Here is a 19166-nt window from a genome sequence, read left to right on the forward strand (position 1 = left end):
CAGATTTTCTTCGGAACGAAAAAAAATGGCAAAAATGGTTTTCTAACGTGTTCCTGAGAAAAGCGCAGAAGAGGAACGAATAAATTATGGAACGTTCTTTCACCTTCTTCCTTTCATTCTTTTATTAAAGGCAACGTATCAAGGAGTTGATGTAACTGGGAAGGAAAGCGAAAATGTAGAGTTTGGGTGTAAATCACGAGTACGATTGTTGTCCTTTTCAATTTCCCTCAATCGTCCTGAAAATGAAAAACAGTGTGGACAACGCCGTTCGTTCCCATGAGGTACGTGAAGACGCTCCGACCTTGGGCACGCGCCCCGTCCACGAGCAAGCGGTCGAAAATCAATGGGGTCTCCTCATCACCCTTTCCAAGTGAAGCCGTCATAATAGGCTGCTGAGGGGAACGGCAACACGTGCAAGAAGGCGCGTTCCAACGTACTTCGTAAGGACAAACGTCGTTCCCATGCCGTTTTTTAGGACGATTAGGCGGAATTAGGTGGAGCAACGCCTGTACTCAAAATGTGCACCCGAACTCTGTATTTTCTGGTTTTGGGGTTAGGTAAATTTGGGAAGAAAAAAAAAAAAAAAAAAAAAAAAAAAAAAAAAAAAAAAAAAAAAAAAAAAATGCAACGATATGGGGCCTTGTATCCTGAAACCGGTCTCCACAGAACGCGACAAGCTAATCTCAGCTTTTTCTTCCTGTTCATAGTTGATTTCTTGTGTAATAACTCATGAACTTGGCTACGTACCCTTACCAAACCCTTATCTTTCAGTTTCGGTCTTCGATTTGTTCCTGGAGAACCTCTGGAATTTTGGTTAGTAGGAACCTTTTTTTCATTTCGTCGCGTAATTATGAATGATTAACGTTCTTTACAGTTGTAGTCGTTTGGAGATCTTAAGATTCGCTAGAGGAATGCTAACCATGCACATTTACACGAAAATGAGAAAGAATGCGAATTCCTGATGTCCTTTGAAGTTAATAAAGTAGTGTAGGGTCAAGCAACCATAACTTTCCTTTCGAGTTTATTTTTATTCAAACGGTGATGGGTTCTGAAACTCAGCAACATTTTCCTACACGGATTTAGCTCTGGCGAATCCAATGCGTTGTGCGCCCATATCATGGATATTGCAATATTGTTTAATGAATGGATCTCCTAGTATCCATAAGGGAGTGAACATGCTAAAATACACTGGATACATTGCTATAAGGCATTTCCCTTCCTTAACTTCCATAATGAGGTTTTTCGTCTCAATCGTGTAGTCACGTCCTCCAATAGTGAGCGTCATGTTCACTTTCGCATTGCAGTCGATGTAGAAGCGATTTTCCTCAGGAAAATACTGCAATCAAAATCGTATTTATACATTCGGATATTTCAGATTTGAAATAAAAAGTCCAGCGAAAAAATTCGACTAAATACTCCATGACAACTTACTTTGAATGGGTAAAGGATAAAGTGAATAAAGTGTCTGGTGTTTATCAATGCGCTTAGGATGCGCTTCCGCTGCCTGCACGATCAATCAGAGGTTCGAATCCGCCCTAGTGCTCACCAAGTCTCTCATCCCTCCGGGGTCGATAAATTGGTATCAGACTTGTCTGGGAGGCTAAAAACACCGACTTGACCCATCTGCTAGCCCCCTGAAGTCATTGTATGGTCCAGTTACGCGTTCGTAAACCTCAAACGATTCTGAATTCTAGCGAACGCGGTGACGGATCTTAAGCGGATTGATTAACGCCAGACACTTTATACCTGCTTTGAATGATCCTCTAAAAATGACTATGTACTAAGAGGGTGTAAATACGGATATATCTCTGAACAATTGAATTATGCCGATATAACTTAATCCAGAGGTATTTTTTTAAAACGCAACATCTGTTTGTTGATACCAAACGTCAGGCTGCCGAACATCGATAGCAATTTCCGTCAGCAGAACTTCAAAAAGAAATCCAGCGTATTTTTCGTACTATCTACTTCCTTATCTTCTTTTTTCCCTAATTTTTCTTCCACACCAAAAACCTTTGCTTATATTTGAAGAGCACATAACTCCATTTGGATTTTTCTGTTAAATCATCTCTTGCTAACAAAAATTGCTAAAGTTGTACAGTTGCATTGCACTTGGTATCGACACAGAAACGTTACGCTTCATTGGATTTTTCCATATCTGCTGTAGGTTAACCATGTAATTATGTGCTTCCAGATCTCATAGTTAGGAGTGAAGGAGCAATTCGTACCCTATGATCTGAATGTATTTTTCATCCGCCTTATGTACCTGTGGTTGCGCGCGAAATCGAACAACAGCCTCACATAAGGAGGCAGTTTTCGCGTTTTTCAAAACCATTCCTCCTCACAGTTTATTTTTGAAATTTCGGCGCGGATCTAGCTTCGGTTTCACTATGGCATCGTATACTGTAGGTACCTAATGCTGTGGAATCACCATGATTTCCTTCTGATATCCCGGTGATCCTTCACTTGAACAAACAGACAACTGTGTCTCCCACGTACACCACATTCCCCACGGGAAATCAGATTAGAGGCACATAGCTTGAAAGTAAAACTTACGGTTGCGTTTACTTCTTTCGCTACTTGCTGGGAAACATATTCCATAACTCCGATGAAAGATGATCCTGTGTCGGAGATGACATTCCATCCATAGTCATTTGTTTGTTGCCCGATTGTGTATCGTTCCATCTTTAATTTAAATGTTTCAAAAGAAGATTGCTTCAAAATCAATTCCTTCAGCTATCAACATACAATAGTTCTTGTTGACTTACTACTTGGTGATAATGTATGTTGATTTTACTTAGTAGTTCTGAGAAAGTTACTCAAGTTAATCACAATTAGTTTTTAGTGGTTTCTTTAGCTTCAAAAGGCTCATTTTGTATAAGACTGGCTCCTTATCTCTCATCTCTTAAAAATCGACATTTTGAACTCGGAACGCCTTTTTTTGGGTGCTCAAGAGAAATTACAATAATTTACAGTTATCGTTTGAGAATTGCAAAATAAATTAAAATATTGTCAATTTGTCCGAGAACTTTCGACCCAACCTAATATATCATCATGGGAGACGAGAGCCGTATAATTACGATAGTCGTCGGCTCTACCTGCTCCCCCGAGGCTTCCGAGCTCCGCGAGGGCAACCAAATCAACAAAAACGGAAGATTCTCCTCCACTGCTTCTGGGACTCGGGGAATGTTCTGTTGAAAGCTGCTCCCCGACAACCAGACGGTCGACGCATGAGTCTTCACGCGGCAGTTCCGCGACTTGCCCGCCGCAATCCGAGAAAAGCGATCGAGACGTGCCGCCGTTAGCCTCTTTTCCACGATGACGCGCGGCAGTATGTCGCTTTTAACACTCGCAGCCAACTTGAGGGTTGGTTGGAAGACAGTCCCCCATCCTCTTTGTTCCTCAGATCACGCTACATCAGTCTACCTCCAGCTCCGTGTCCTTAAGTATTCCCTAAAACAAAAACTTGAATTATTTCACTCGAAATTCGCTGTTGAGTTGTTATTTACCTTGAGGATTTTAGGGAACTGTAACCCTTCCAGAAAGATAGAGCGCTCTGAGAGACACTTGTGGCAAAATACATCGACAGATTATCTTCTATGTATGATTAAGAAACTTTGAAATTGTAAAGGATATACAGTGTAAAAAAAAAAGTAGCCAACGTAGTATAGTAACAATGTGAGAGCGAATGGGCCAATGGTTATAGAGGTAACCAACAGCAAAAAATAATGATCTGATAAAAGAGACTTGAATTCGGCAGCAAACGACCATCACTTTTTCCTCTTTGGGAACTTCGGTAATATCCTTGTTATAAAAATATGAACTCGTGTTATTGGACAACATTTGATTACTTGATCATATAATGATGGAAACTGGAAGCCACATCGAGGAACTACAAATGATTTTCAATGTACCAGCTTCCACGAAGGAGTAGCGAATCCAATATTTTTAGTGAAGGGTGAGGCAGCAAAACTACGCCTTTCTGCGACAAATAATGTGACTTTTTAAAATGGAACCGTATTTTGAACCGACTACAATGTCTCATCTGAAAGTTGTTGGCAGCTTATTTAACATGCATGTTGCCAGGAGGTTCTCAGTCGAAATCACAGAAATCTGGACTTCACATGGCATGAGATCAGCTTGACTACACCACCAAATGGGGCTGGTCCCGCCACATGAACCAGTTGAAGGAATTGAAAAAAACTCAGTCAGCAAGCAGTTACGGTGAACTGTGGTAGTGTTTTTTATTACAACATGATCTGTGGAGAATATTTGGATGACCTCTCAGAGAAAGAACCATGGGAAAACTGGAAGAAGGACGTGGTGTAGATAAGTGTAGCCAAGGAGATTTTTATTGCTCACAGCATTGTTTTCCGTGCATAGAGAGTATTTCAAACCAAAGTATCTGCTATCCGAAGAAGAAGTGGTCGGTCACGTTCAGCCACAGCAGCAAATAGCCGCTATATCGTGTAACTTCCCCATGTGCGTTTTTTCGAGGGTGCATTCACTCTTGAGTTCATTTTTATGGATGTCAATGCGCAACCGCATCGAACAGCGCCAACAGACGTGGGTTCTTTCCTGCCCGCTTCACAATGGATGGAACTGCTGAACTAGACACAGCGATCTTCGCCAACGAATATAGAAAACAATATATAGGGGAAACGGGACGCCCACTGTGTGTTCGAGTCAAGGAGCATCCAAATGGACTTACGAAATCTAACCTCTCCACCCCGCTCGGAGCACACCGTAGAATAAGCCGTCTAAAATCCCAAATAGAGGTAGAGGTTACTATACTATCGTTAGAGTCCGAGATCATAGCACCCAGAACACTAGAGACATTTTGGATCACCGCCAAATCTATCTATTCCTTCTTCCAGTTTCGCGATGGTTTTTCTCCTTGTGAACTCGTCCAAATGCCAGTATAACTGGCTAAAAAGAATTTTCTTCGGATCACATCGCTATCTTATGAAAGTCCATCTTAGTTAGACTTTAAAGGTGTCCATAGGGCAGAACAAAGGCCAGAAGAAGGACACTGGCAACTCTACGTAGTCCCATTTCTGGGCTATTGCATGGAAAAGAGAAAGTAAAACTATGGGAAACAAGGAGTGAAGAACTTCGTAGAAGTCCTGTCTTGTGCTGCTCCTATGGAAGGTGGTGAATGCGCACCTCTATCGAGAAGTCAATGCGTCACTCCGATACAATACAATTTGCAACGAGTGTGACGCCTTTCAAAAACTCATCGTTAAAGTAGGAGATGACGTTGTCAGTTCAGAAGAATAACAATCTCGAAGCAAGATTTGCCAGCAACAGTACCCGGAACTCCCAATATGCTGCTTTGATGATGGGCACGTAGTGAATGTCATCTTCGCAGTGCTCTGGATCTAGTCCACCGTAAGTGTATACACCTCCGAATTCACCATTTGATTCTAAAAACAGCAGTGTAGACTGCTTCCATTTTCTTGAACATATTCGCAGTCAATAAGTACTTTTTACATCATAGTCACGTAAATATTCTCAGCCGCGGATTATACTTGTTCACTTATAGGCAAGGTGAGTGTCGTGTCATTGTCGGTAGCATATCACGACACTGACAATGTTGGCGTCTGTGTGGACGAATATAGGGTTCGAGATGTATGTGTATGGACGTAGGTGTAATCGGGATATACGGATATATTACGAGTATGAGCGTGGTCCCAATCAATTCCTCCGATTTGTCCTGAAAAATAGCGTGGAAAACGGCATTTGCTCCCACGACGTACGTGAGAACTCACCACCTTTGTGCAAGCCCAGGGTCGACAGGCGAACGATCAAAGATTAGTGAGTTCTCCTCAACAGCCTAATCAAGAAAAGACAATGAATATTGTGAAGGAACCGGAGTGTGAACAAGGGTTGCCCGTTCTCACCTCGCCCGAAGGAACTAAAGCGGTCCCCCTGCCGTTTTTCAGAATTTTTGGGAGAATCGAGCGTGAAAATGCTCATCCTCGTAGCCTACACTCCGAACTGTATATTTGCACGCAGAGACCCTAACATTGTTAGTTTCGTGATAAGCTTTCGAACTTTACTTGTGGAGGAGAGCCTCGCTTATATTTGTAGAAGCTCTCATAATCCCAGAGTTTAAATGTTTATTCTTTGGAAGATTTTTGATTTAGCATTTATGAAATCGATGTTAACATTGAAGAAGTAGGAAACGTACCAAATGACCCTCCTTTCAGATAAACAGTGAATACAGGTTCTACTAGGCCGAGCTTATAAGCCCGCTCAAAAATTGGCACAGCACCGGTATTGGAGAGCCCAGAAAATGACATCCCAAAGATTCCTTCGATTGGGTGCTGGAAGATGAAAATTTGTCTTGGGAATACTTGAGACACTTCAGACCGTACAGGAAAATAGAATCTCTGTCCACCCATTCTGTCCATGTTGTGTGGAACAATTGCTTTCATTTGAAAGGGTTGAAGCTTATCCGGAAGCAAAATTACTTTGGAAGGCTTTCTCTTAGAAAGAAAGCGTAGAAATCCAATGAAAGAAAGCGTTAAGTTTCAGTTCAAAAAGTTAAAGAAAAATATAGCCAAGATATTCACTAGAGAGTGTTCATCATTCAACGTTTTGAAACAATTTCTATAAGTGTGAGGAGAAATGTCTTGCAAGCTTTCTCTACTAACCACAAATAAGTTAATAATTGGCATTTTCACTTAGCTTTCAAGTTATTTCATAGTGATATTCTATCACCTTAACATTCCCTTGACTTGACTCCCGTTGATCTTTGAGCTGAGCGAGCGGGCGCTAGTAATTCTTCCATTTGTCCTGATCGAGTGCCAGAGTAGCCCAGTGGTTGCTCCTTTCGCATGGCACACGAAGAGCATCATAATTTTTTTTTGAAGGATATCGTGAAGAAATCTGAGCATTGGGTCGGCGGTCTTCCTGTAGCGCGCTTAATACCGCGGGGAACCCAGTCGCTCACGGCTCTGGTCCAACAGTTGTCGTTAAAGCGCATCACGTGTCCGGCCCACCTTATTTTACATTCCTTGGCAAACGCGGCGGCGTCTCTAATCTGCGATCGCTGACGTAGGAGAGAACTTCGAATCCCGTCCCTCACTTGCGTGAAACGGGATACTAGCATCACCCTCTCAATTGCGCGTTCATTGACGCTCACCGCGTTTTCTTCCTGCTTGCGCAATGCCCAGGTTTCCGAAGCATAGGTCAAAGCAGGGAGTACGGTGGTGTTGAAGAGATGAGCACGGAGCCGGGTATTCCTGGTCTTCTTCACTACATCCTCGATGCTCTTGTACGCTCCCCAAGCTGCTCGTCTCTTCCTGCCCAGCTCGGGGGTCAGGTCGTTCATCATGTTCAATTCCCGACCCAGATAAATGTAGCTGGTGCATTCGGGTATGTTCGTTCCGATGAGCGTGAATGGAGCATCCGAGACCCATCCGTTCCGCATGAACATCGTCTTTTGTAGGTTCAGCTGAAGACCGATGCATCCACATGTTTCGTCGAATTCGGTCAGCATTCGTTGCGTTTGTCTGATGCTAGGTGTTCTTAGTACGATGTCATCAGCAAAGCACAAATGGTGCAGCTGCCGACCATCAACCTTCACTCCCATGCCGTCCCATTCCAACTTTCGCATTGCGTTCTCGAGGGTGGGTGTGAATATTTTTGGTGAAATTGTATCACCCTGTCGGACCCCCCTCTTCACGTCGAAGATGATGTTCTTGTAGAATGACGAAATTCCGGTCGTGAAGTTACTGTACAACTCTCGAGGTACCTTTATGCACTGAGTAGGGACGCCTTGGTTGTCCAAGAGTCCCACGACCGCTTTCGTTCCAACTGAGTCGAAGGACTTCTTCAAGTCGATGAAGGTGAGACAGAGCGGCATCTTGTACTCTCGTGATACCTCGATGAGTTTCGAAACAGTGTGAATGTGGTCAATCGTGCTGAATCCTTTTCGAAACATGGAACATGGGACAGCTGAATTGAGTAACACCTTTGCTGACTTTGGTTTAAGCGTTGAAGATCACCAAAGAAAAACTTCTTGAAAAGTCAATTTACTACTGTCAGGAAAAACTCGGTAGCAAAATTGCTCCATGCATTTACAACAATGTCATTTTGACTGCACTCCCTATCTTTCTCTTTCGTTGCGTGTATTCTCGAGTGCAGTTGATGCACGTAACTGCATACTCACTACTATTCGAAGTTATGTATTTTTCTTTTATCTGCATTTCTGTACTTTTTCTGTGCTTTCTTTGCCTTTCATCAAGAGGATTTCATTCGCGAGGCAAGAGTCTGATAAAAATTTCATGAGTACAATCAATGCATGGAAAGCTCAGAAAAAGCTTAAGAAGGAGTTCCAAAAATCCGCTGGGTGATGCAAACGTATTGTACTAAAGTCATAGGCTTAAAGAAAAGACATAAATCTTTAGATTTTACATCACGTTGTCTACAACACCTGTGAATTGTTCGCTGTAGTGGAGCATTGCGGAAACATTCTGGAGTTGTCTGCACGATAAGCACCTAAGCACCTCATTATCACAAAACAAAAGCTACTATATCAAAGAAGTTCCTCAGAGAGTTGACTCAATCACTATTCGGTGTTAAAACAATGAAAAAACAAACAATGGCTGAAGTTAATGACGACGATATCCTTAATGACTGGGAGTTGGTCAGTATAGCAGAGACATTACATCCCTTACTAAAAACTCTGCCCTAAAAACTTTTCTGCTTGCATTTTCTTGGTTTATCTGGTTAACATCGCACAGGCTGCTCTTAATTTAAAAGCAGCGTATGGAGTTCGGAGTATGGATTACGGGTGTGGGCTTAGCTCCTTTCGATTCCCCCAGTCGTCCTGAAAAACGGCATGGGAAGGACGGTTTCCCCCACGAAGTACGCAACACATTTGTGCACGAGCTGCATCCACAAACGAGTGGTCGAGAATTAGTGAGATCTTCTCAGCATCGTTCAAGCGACATCAATGAATAGACAACAGCTGAGGGGACTAGAACGTGCACATAGAGGCGCTTTCTAACGCACCTCGTAATAACTAACGGGATTCCCACGTTGTTTTTAAGGGCGATAAGGGAGAGCCGAACAGGTCACGCTAATACTCGTAATCTACACCCCAACTATATACTTGCCCATCGAGACCTCAATATCGTCAGTTTCGTGATGTCCTGTTTTCAACCTCGTGGATTTTTTTTTAAATGTCGACATCGAACAGGGGACATAGAACAGTGGACAGAATCGCATGTTGATAAGAATTTTCTCATGTGACCATAACTTATTGCTTACGTCGGCAAAGAATTCCGCGACTTCGAAAGCTAAGCCAATTTGACTACCGGGAACGGTAAGACGATTGTCCCCAGATTCACCGAAGCGTACTGTGTCGTTTCCGTAGAAACCTCCCGCACTTCCAGTTCCATACTAAAAATAGCACATATATAATAACAGAAATAACACATATAAAAAAGAGAAAGAAATTATCTTTTTCTTTGCACCGAAACAACTTAATAAAAAGAAAAAATTACGCTTTTAGTGCTTGAAGTTTTAAAGATTGAAATCTCACCCCAATGAACCAGCGTCCTTCCATTGGAATGAAGGTTTTTGATTTTGCTGCTTCGAAGTAATGTTTGCCACTGCACCCATATCCTTCCTTTTTGTATTCTTGGATCACGCAACACGATTTCTCGTGGCAGAAAATGTCGCATATCACTTCAGACATAAAAAGTTAGAATACGGAACCACATGCCTGTATATTTTGCCCTTCTAGGTATGTTCGAACAGATAATGCTATCTAAAGGTAGTACAAGCACAGGTGAAATTTGATGCTGCGTTCTTTCCACTAGTATGTAATGTTCACGACTCAGTTATTAAGAGTACAAGCGGAAATGGGAAGCACCTTCCATCCACCAAGGACTGAGTTTTCAGCTTAACCGAAACAACTCTTTACAACCTTATGAATGATAAAATCCACTCAACGCGCTTTGATTTCATCACTTTCACTGATACACTTCGCTTTATTAGAATCGGTGTTCTGTGCTCTCGTTCTGATTTGTGAAAACTGAATCAAGAGCTGTGCCGAATAGTGGGAATGGTGGAAAGAATTCTGCACTGCATATTCCTGAGATCGCTGATTTCAGATTTACTTCTACGTTAAATCCTTTTTCTTTACGTTAGCTCGCACTAATAGTTTCTGGTTGGAACTTTTGTGCAGATTTCATAAATAAAATTGATGCAAGACAACTCAAAGTAATTGAAATTTTAAATAAATTTTATTTTTTTTTTTTTTCATTTTCGATTCAAATTGAATTTGTTCAAGAAAGAACGATTTACATCCAAAATCACACTCGGCTGCCTCACATCCTGGCCTTTTTCGAGGCATGCATGTGATATCAGGAACCCAGAAGGCCGAAGATCCAGTGTCAGGAATCATCTATATTTACAAACTCAATGTAACAATTTCCAAGCGGAGCAACATCACAAAAACAAACCAGGAATTTTTGCTCCGGATTGCCTACTGTAATAACTGCGAGGAACTCCATGTCAAAGTAGTTGTACGCCTTAAAAATCGCGTTGATCACGTAATTCCATAAGTCATCAGTTGATAGTGTGATTACACAAATTTTCTAGCAACTTTACTAACAGTTACCATTGAAAGAAATTTCTTTATTTTCATGTTCGCCGTGCACTTGTACAGCAGCGCTCGATATCTGTTTTTCTCACTTCTTTATACCATAATGATCCAAGATTGAAGAAGGACATTTGGCTCCAGATGCGGTCGCAAGGTGCACACTATCCAGGGGTTCCTGTAGCATGAGCGCCACTGCGGATGAATCGCATCCGCCGCGACCATACGTGTGTAGATTTAAGTTAATCCACTCCATCTTTTCAGAGGAACAAAACGAAAAACGAACCATTTTTTTATGTCACGGAGACCCTTATAATCCAAAAGTTCTGCTGCAGTTATCAGTTGGTAAATTTTAGACTCACTTCATGAGAATATTTGTTGATACCGTCCAAGTCCTTCATCATCTCCACACGTCTTTTTTCCATTTCCTTCACATACGCTCTCCACGTTCCTTTGCGCATCATTTGAATCATTTTTGATTCAACTTTTATGAGAGGAAGCTTATATACTTTAGCCACCGTGACAGCGGCCAAGCAGAACAGGAGAAGAGGAAAGGATGTCATATCTGAATATCTGAATTCATGTGTCATATATGGACAACTTTGATTTTTCAGGTATAAACAACAACACACAATAAATTAATTTGGACAAGTTCAAAGGTTCTGATTCCATGGTTCCGCACGGTCCATCTAATCCTTTGGAAGAAACAAACAAAAGCAGCCGTGCAAGTTTGTCTCTTTCTCTAAGAAACGGAGGGAAAATACCGACGTTTCCTTCAGAATCTACTGAGATTGATCGAATCCAGTTCCGTTTCCTTCCCATACTGAGAACTAATGTGAAATGTTATGCGATGTTACGCCACAGATTTTGGGCATAAACGTCCTATGGTATAATTGACCACATGTAATATTATATAGGATGCAAGGAGTCTGAACGAGCGGCTAACACCCCAATTCAGAATTCCCAAACCTTACATTACATCTGCTCCCTTAGCGCACCTTCAGTGGCCAATAGAACTATTGAATAAGGGCACCTCCTACTAATTTCTGCGACAGAATTAAAACAAATTAACATCCACCGTTTTTCGTGCAAAGCTTTTTTCGCTCTTCTTGTGAGAAATATAATAAATTATAAAATATAAAATATAATATAATAAATAAATCTTTATAGTGGTCTTCATAAAGATGTCAGCAATACATCTAAGAAATATTAAAACTCGATCCGCGCCAATTTCCCTCCGATACCGCAACAATTCGAAAGCATTATTCGAGGTATGTATTTGTCCTACTGCTTTCCCCAGCCTTTAACACAGAATGATGTGGTAAGATGAAATGACGTGATTTATATCATCATCCTCAAAGGTGATAAAACGCTGGAGATGGGGTTCCAGACTCCGGGATCCCAGGCGGTTCCGCTCATTTCTCTCCAATCAGCTTTAAAAAAGACGTCGTTTTTTATGGTTTTCGTTGCAACGCGCTACCCTTGCGCACGCGCCACGCACACGTGCGAGCAGTCCACAACCCCATCTTTAGCTTCTCCCATGGATTCCTCCACTACGTCAAACTCGTGGTATTTCGTAAACAGAATTAGAGCAAATTCCAATTTTCGGCAACTTAAGTATTTATGAATACAGCTATCGTCCTAGACAGTTATTGTAGTGGACGACCAATTGATTAATGGTTGACAGTTTTAGTTGCACATCCTTTGGTAGCATAAGTGTGCGTATGTTAACAATTAGATCAAGATAACATGTTCAGTTCTAATCATTTATATTCGGGTCAAAACGACTTAAAGGACGGTGCAGATGCGTCTACGGTTGCGCCCGAAGCGACGCGGTGGAGAATTGGAATCGAGGTGAGACCATCCCGAAATGCAGCAATGAGTGGTGATGAAAAGGCTCCTCACTCGATCTAATTGCTACGCTTCACCGCACCGCTTTGAGCGCAACCGCCTACGCAAATGCACTGTTCTTCATGTTGACTCCACTAAAGGTTGTATTGAGTGGTAGTTTTCTGGTTGAAAGGAACTATTTGGCGCCAATGTTATTAGCCTATTGCCAGCATCATTTCTCAAATAAGGAGAAAATGGTTAACTAATCGTTATATATTGCCTAGAAATGCCAGGGAAGTCCTAACGTAGTTGTGTTCATTCGACAGGACACACGCACCATTAGAGATCGAACCATATTATTCATATTCTTCCCTTGATAACCACTGCAGCAGGCACTACACTATTGTGTACTACACTATGTTCGTCTCCTCTAGCAGGGTTCGTCGAAGTAAAATCACGTGAACTAGTGCCTTTTGACAGTTCTTGATAAAGCACGTAGAGTTGTTTATCCGATAACAGCCCTTCGCAAAATCGGTAGCAAAATGTAGACAAAGTACATTTTCCGAATGAGACGTTTTTGCGTCTCACAACGCGATGTTTTTTCGCACGGCCTGGACAATCAATCATTATTTCGTTTCGAACACAATGTATGCACAACAAGAAACCGATGTCGGGATCTCTGTGCACAAATATAGAGTTCGGAGTGTACTTTACTAATATGCGCGTGATTCCAATCATTCGCCTCTCTGTACACGTTCTGGTTACCCCAGCTGTTTTCTCATTGGTTTCAGTTCAATAGGCTGTTGAGGAGACCTTACTGATTTTCGACTACTCGCTTGTGGATGCGGCGCATGCACAAGGGTTGGACGTTTTCACGTACCTCGTAGGAACAAACGCCATTTCTCACGGAATTGTTCAGGACGATTAAGGGGAATTGAGCGGAACCACACACCCTTTCGCAATCTACACTTCGAACTACATATTTGCCCACAGAGATCCAACATCGTCGGTCTCGTGATAGACTGCTTTTAAGCAGAAGCTTGACAACGTGTAATTTCCGTACTTCGATGCAACTGAGAAGCATTTCTTCTTTCAAAAGAAAAAAAATGCTATGGGAACCTGTTCGGCTTTTTAAGTTCACGATAACAGTCATTTTCGATCAGGTTACCACTACCCTAGATATCTTTTCTCAAAAAAATTTCTTCTTCTTTCTAATACTGCAGTGAGATTTAATCTAAGGTATGTATATCATCTGCTAAATTTACAATTTGCTCCACTATTTTTCTCTCAAAATTTGCAAAAGGTGGATACAAGAGTTAGTTTAGAATTAGTGCTGCTCTTAGTGACTTTTATGCTCTTTTGAATAAGGTAACAGAGACATGAAAGATGGAGAAAGGTGAAGTGCATAATGGAATCTGAATTTCCTTATTTCAAATTTGTTCGAGTCTATAGGAATACAAGAATAGGAGTTTGCATCAAAACCAATGCTTCTACTTCTTGTTGCTCATAATCCTATGGTTTCGTTCTCTCTAAATCTTGCAGGATTATAGGCGTCCAGCAGGAATCTGCCGAATTTTTTCCTACGTTGTTTGCGAAAAGGTTGTTAGCTCGAGCAGAAAACTACTCTAATTGTGCAGATATAATAAAATATAGTAGGGTCAAAACGACGTGAAGCACGTACGCAATTGCGTACGCGGCTTCTCTCGAGGCGCTTCGATGGAGCGTGGCGGCTAGGGGCGTGGTGAAACCCTCGCTTGCGACGTTCCCAGCTCGGTTCCAATCCGCCGCGCCGCTTCGAGCACAAATGCACCGCAACTAAACACGTGAATCACGGCGTTTTGACCCGTCTATAAGGCTGAAGTCCCAGAATAATGTTTGCGAATGCAGTAAAATGCATCTAGAAATAACTGAAAAAACACTTCACAGTGGGCATTGATCACAATGTTGTGAAGCCCACATTTCATAATAGGCGTCGTTTTCAAGCGTAGTTTTTAGTATAAATTTACTATCAGTTCATTTCTGTATCACAGATTTGCAATGCACCCATACTAGTGGGTACCATACTAATACAAAAGTAGGTGAAAATAGATAAACAAAATAGCAGACTGAAACATTGACGTTCTATGAATGCAACGAGGCCGTACTGGAAGAGAATAAAACATGCAGTGAAATAAATTTATCATTTAGACGTATTTTGTGTTAACGCCATTTATCGATGCATGCGGTTTGCTAGCTTCACTTATCTTATCTAGTCAAGCGACACAAAAAGAAAGTTTTTCTGTGCAAAAAGAGAAGGAAAAAATGTTTCGAAATAATCATGTTGTGTGATAACGGGTTTGTGTTTGGTTTTGAAATATTTGGACTTCTGCGTGAAAAGTGCAATAGAAGTCCGAAAGAAGCTTAAACTCGTGCTTCTTTCAAAATATGAATCAGAAAGAAAGAGGAAGAAAGTGGTGGTGTGGTCGCGCCTCCCCAACGATGCAGCTTGTTACGCGACAGCTTGCTACAGAACGTGGGTAACTATGTTGTGGTCCAACTTGGGCGATCCGATAATATAGCTTAAACTACCAACAGATACTACCACAATAATTATAGTCTATATATATTATAATTGTGGATCATACGAGCTAGAGCGAAAGATCTAAAAAACTCAACGACAAAAAGTGTGCAAAGAAAGAAAAATTAGAGGTGAGGCTAAACCTCTACACCTTTTCGGGTTTTGCGTAACCCCCAAAAGGTGTGGGAATTTAATTTAAATGAGATTTATGGCAGAAGTAATGTATATTAATACTTTATTTCGGCAAGTATGAAACCGGGAGAATAAAGGCGTTAGCTAGGCAAATTTGACACATATTTTCTCTATTGTCACTTATTCTTCTTTGAATATATGTACACCAGGTTTTGTAACCACAAAGCAAATACTGCTGCGACCACCTGCCAGACTTGACAAGGTTCTTTTCTGGCTGTTTTCAAAGTTTAGCGTAACCTAAACCGATAAATACTTTGAGAACTGAAGGTGATAACCATACGGAAAAAATTACAAAATGCATCCACTTTAATAACGAGAACCAAGAACTAACCAGTTCCTCTCTATCACGAATGGAGCTTGCCGTCGTATAGTACGTCCTAATTCCTTCGAGAAAACCACTAAAGCAACGAAATTAAGGAGAAATTTTGTTCATCATGTAAAGTTCTAAAAAGAAAAGAAGTGGCCCAGCTATATCATAGTAGTAGAGTCAAAACGACGTGAAGCACGGTGCAGCTGCGTTAGCGGCGGCGCTGGGAGCGGCGCGGCGGTTAGGATTGGGGAGGACCATTGCTGGGACCATTTGTCGCTGCAGTTCGCGGTGGTCCCACCTCGATTCCAACTGCTACGCTCCACCACCCCGCTTTGAGGGCAGCCGCATACGCAACCGTATCGTGCTTCATGTCCGTTGCTGTCCGACCCGACTATTACTCCTATTGCTATATAAACAAAAACCCGCTCCCGGTCCTACTCGATTCTGGTGTTCTTCGAACTCACCCATGGTGGATAAAAGAGGCTGTTGGGAATGGTCAGTCCCGTTATTTTTCCTCTTCCATGAGTGGTAATAGAAGGACAGGTGAAGTTATTGTGTTTGCGTTTGAAGTTTACCTTTGCGTTTGAAATGTACATGTAACAGCGTCTCCATTTGATGAATGGAGGAGCGGAAGCGCCGCTTGGACACAATTTAAATTTTTTTTTAACGATTCTGAAGGTTGTAGTAATCTAACGAATTCGCTCATGTGCAGCGCCGCATCTCGTTCTATCTTACCTTTGTTCACTTTTTTTTTTTGTTAGAGGTGTTTAATTTTCAAAAGCCAAAACTAATTATTAAGACTACTTGAGCGCGGAAGAATACTCACATCCTTTCTCTGATAACATCGAGAACATAGTCAAGAGTGTAGTCCGAAGGTAATTCCTTTTCCAGTTTCTCTCTCACTATCCTTGATTTGATCTTGAAAAAAAGATCTAATTTTAATTTAAAAAAAAATGAAAACCCAAAGGAATTTTCCGCTGTAATTGGGCTGTTCTTGTACTTACGAGGACTGAAGAACGGCGCCGCAGATATAATCAGGTATTCTGTTAATGTTTTCCCTTGATCAAGGATGACGAACATAGACAGTACGGTCTTTAAAGAAAGTTTCCTTTCTCGAACAACACCGCCGCGACGTGTTGCCGTCAATTGGAATGAAGAGACTCTCCCATTCAAGAGAATAAGAGGCCCAGAAGTACAGTAAAAGTAATTCTGGGTTGAGCAATGTTATCAGTGGATGTGACGGGAACCCACAAGGAAAAAATATCCTTAAAAAAACCTTTTTTTTTTTTTTTTTTTTTTTTTTGGGGAAAATTTTTTAAAAAATTGGGGGGCCCCCCTTCCGGGGGGGGGGCCTCTTCCACTCGTTTCGTTCCCTCGCCATTACCATCCAAGGTGTTCTCATGTTTCGTGAGTGACGTTGACGAGGTCCTTGAGCCGTATCCATGGCGTTTAGCACCACTCTAGCGTTCTTTTAGTCTATCTATCGTCGATTCTTCTCATGATGTGACCAGCCCATCTATGTTTTGCTCTCGATACATATTCCGCTGGGTCGCGAAGACGGGACATTCCTCTTAAATCGGAGGTGCGAAGACCGGCTAGATGTTGTGTGCGCGGGTTAAACATCAGAAGACATCTCTCAAGGGCTCTGTGGGAAGTAAGTAGCTTCCTAGACGTGGCAATGGTGTCTGTGTCCCACGTCTCCGTTGCGTAAGAGAATTGGAAAGTGGAAGAACTGTCGAGTCGTTTTCCATGTTCATAGAACGCCTGAGGTATACGTATGACGAAGTTTCCACGATTTGGGTGCCTTCAAGTTGCACTCTTCCGTCCTCGCAGTGGGCGTTCTTCATGAACTGTGTCTTCTTTCTGTTTATTCGTAGTCCTATTCTCTTCCCTGAACAGATGGGCACGAAGATCTTGGTCCGTCAGTTGGTCCGTAGCTTCCCTGACGGCTGCGAATGCTGCCCATGCTGCTCTCATTCTTCTATTCAGTTCTTCCTTCAAGTCGTTTTCCATGTTCATAGAATGCCTGAGGTATACGTATGACGAAGTTTCCACGATTTGGGTGCCTTCAAGTTGTACTCTTCCGTCCTCGCAGTGGGCGTTCTTCATGAACTGTGTCTTCTTTCTGTTTATTCGTAGTCCTATTCTCTTCCCTGCTTCGTTCAATTCGTTGAGCATCGTTTCTGCTTCACTGGTACTGCTCGAAAAGAGAACGATGTCGTCCGCAAAACGAAGGTTCGAAAGAAATCTTCCATCAACACGTATGCCCCTTTCTTCCCAGGAAAGTGATTTCATTATCCATTGCAATGCAGCCGTGAACAGCTTTGGCGATATAGTATCGCTTTGTCGTACCCCCTTTCCAATGGGTATGGTGAGAGGGCGGTGGAAAAGCTGTATCCTAGTCGTACATCGATCGTAGCAATTGGCCAATGTCCTCACAAACGACGCGTCCACACCTTGATCGACCAGCGCTGACAGTATTGTATTCGCTGTCAAAGGTCTTCTCATAGTCGACGAAGGTTAGAACAAGGGGCAGGCGGTATTCCCGGCAAACCTCTATGACCCTCGACACGGTCTGGATGTGGTCCAAGCAGCTGAACCCCTGGCGGAATCCAGCTTGTTCTTGAGGCTGGGCTTCATCCAGCGTCCTATGCGTGTGAGGATGATCTTGGTGAATACTTTGTATAACACGCTCAGCAACCATATCGGACAGTAGTTTCGAAGGTCCTCTCGGTCACCTTTCTTATGGATAAGAACGGTTCGCGAGGTCTTCCACTGGTCTGGGATCCTTTCTTTCTGAAGATAGGATGTCATGTACGCTGCTAAGATTATATGAAGCGGATGGCCACCAGCCCGAAGAAAGTCTGCTGATATAAAATCAGGTCCGGGGGCTGTGCCAGGTTTCATGCTCTTGATAGCGACTCGTACTTCCGAAGGGAGAATCCGTGGTGAAGCTTCGCCAGTGGGGATGATTGGGCTTGACACAGGAGTTGATGGACGGAAAAGGTTCGAGTAGAACTTCTCCGTAATGATTTCCATCTCTCGACGAGAAGACGTGCGAGTCCCGTCTTCGCTCAGCAAGGCTGCTAGCGGAATATATTCGCGGAGATCCTTGCGGCACTTCTTTCGACTCGTTCTTCTTTGTGCTGCTTCTAGAATCTTCTGCCTGTACTTCAAAAGATCCTCCTGCAACGCTTTTCTGCAGCTAGTGTTTGTTAATAACCGCCCAATGTGCGATGCATTCGGATCAAGCCTTAAAGCCCTTCTTCTTTCCAACAATTCCTTGGTGGTCTTCGAAATTCGATCCAAGTTTGTCGTGCACGGCTTCGAGGCACGCTCAGCACAGGCTCGTAATTCTCTAAGCAGTATCTCGTAGTCCACTTTTGGGTCCTCCTCGATGTGCCAGGACCTACCTTGGAGCAAGGAGTCCTCGAGTACGCAATCGTCGTAAACGACTTCTTTTCTCCTTCGTTGTCAATAGCAGATGTTCCTTTTCATCATGTGGCTAAGTCGTATTTCCGCAGGAAGGAGGCGGTGATCAGAACCACTCCAAAAGGGTGGTACTAATGAGACGTCAAGTAGACACCACCTCCGGCTGGTGAGTATGTGGTCGATCTTCGCACGAGTCGCGCCATTGGGCTATTCCCATGTCCACCGAC

At 42.6% G+C, this 19166-nt stretch overlaps 4 protein-coding genes across 5 annotated transcripts; all 4 read right to left on the minus strand.

The window, feature by feature from the left end:
- Positions 1-1069: 1069 nt before the first annotated feature.
- On the minus strand, positions 1070-11440 carry RB195_015264 (uncharacterized protein; the record flags this gene model as incomplete). Of its 2 annotated transcripts, XM_064205890.1 has the most annotated exons (12): positions 1070-1336; positions 2557-2685; positions 5314-5426; positions 6194-6329; positions 7151-7931; positions 8444-8508; positions 9283-9414; positions 9557-9702; positions 10324-10423; positions 10482-10550; positions 10981-11183; positions 11251-11440. In XM_064205890.1, the coding sequence occupies 12 exons, from the start codon at positions 11438-11440 to the stop codon at positions 1070-1072; spliced, it is 2331 nt and encodes a 776-aa protein (XP_064061771.1). The 2 variants fall into 2 exon arrangements, with proteins under 2 accessions (XP_064061771.1, XP_064061772.1); XM_064205891.1 differs by lacking the exons at positions 7151-7931; positions 8444-8508 and having other exon boundaries at positions 1137-1178; positions 1226-1336.
- Positions 11441-15317: 3877 nt separating this feature from the next.
- Positions 15318-16951, minus strand: RB195_015265 (uncharacterized protein; the record flags this gene model as incomplete). Its single annotated transcript, XM_064205892.1, has 4 exons — positions 15318-15434; positions 15529-15595; positions 16334-16425; positions 16892-16951. The coding sequence occupies 4 exons, from the start codon at positions 16949-16951 to the stop codon at positions 15318-15320; spliced, it is 336 nt and encodes a 111-aa protein (XP_064061773.1).
- Positions 16952-17313: 362 nt separating this feature from the next.
- Positions 17314-18015, minus strand: RB195_015266 (uncharacterized protein; the record flags this gene model as incomplete). The annotated part of the gene is made up of 1 exon (XM_064205893.1): positions 17314-18015. One exon carries the CDS (start codon positions 18013-18015, stop codon positions 17314-17316), a length of 702 nt encoding a protein of 233 aa, XP_064061774.1.
- Positions 18016-18063: 48 nt separating this feature from the next.
- RB195_015267 (uncharacterized protein) lies at positions 18064-19156 on the minus strand (the record flags this gene model as incomplete). The annotated part of the gene is made up of 3 exons (XM_064205894.1): positions 18064-18865; positions 18921-19012; positions 19097-19156. The coding sequence occupies 3 exons, from the start codon at positions 19154-19156 to the stop codon at positions 18064-18066; spliced, it is 954 nt and encodes a 317-aa protein (XP_064061775.1).
- Between the last annotated feature and the right edge of the window lie 10 nt (positions 19157-19166).

This window comes from Necator americanus, chromosome V, assembly GCF_031761385.1.
Source record: "Necator americanus strain Aroian chromosome V, whole genome shotgun sequence".
NCBI classification, from domain to species: Eukaryota; Metazoa; Nematoda; class Chromadorea; order Rhabditida; family Ancylostomatidae; genus Necator; species Necator americanus.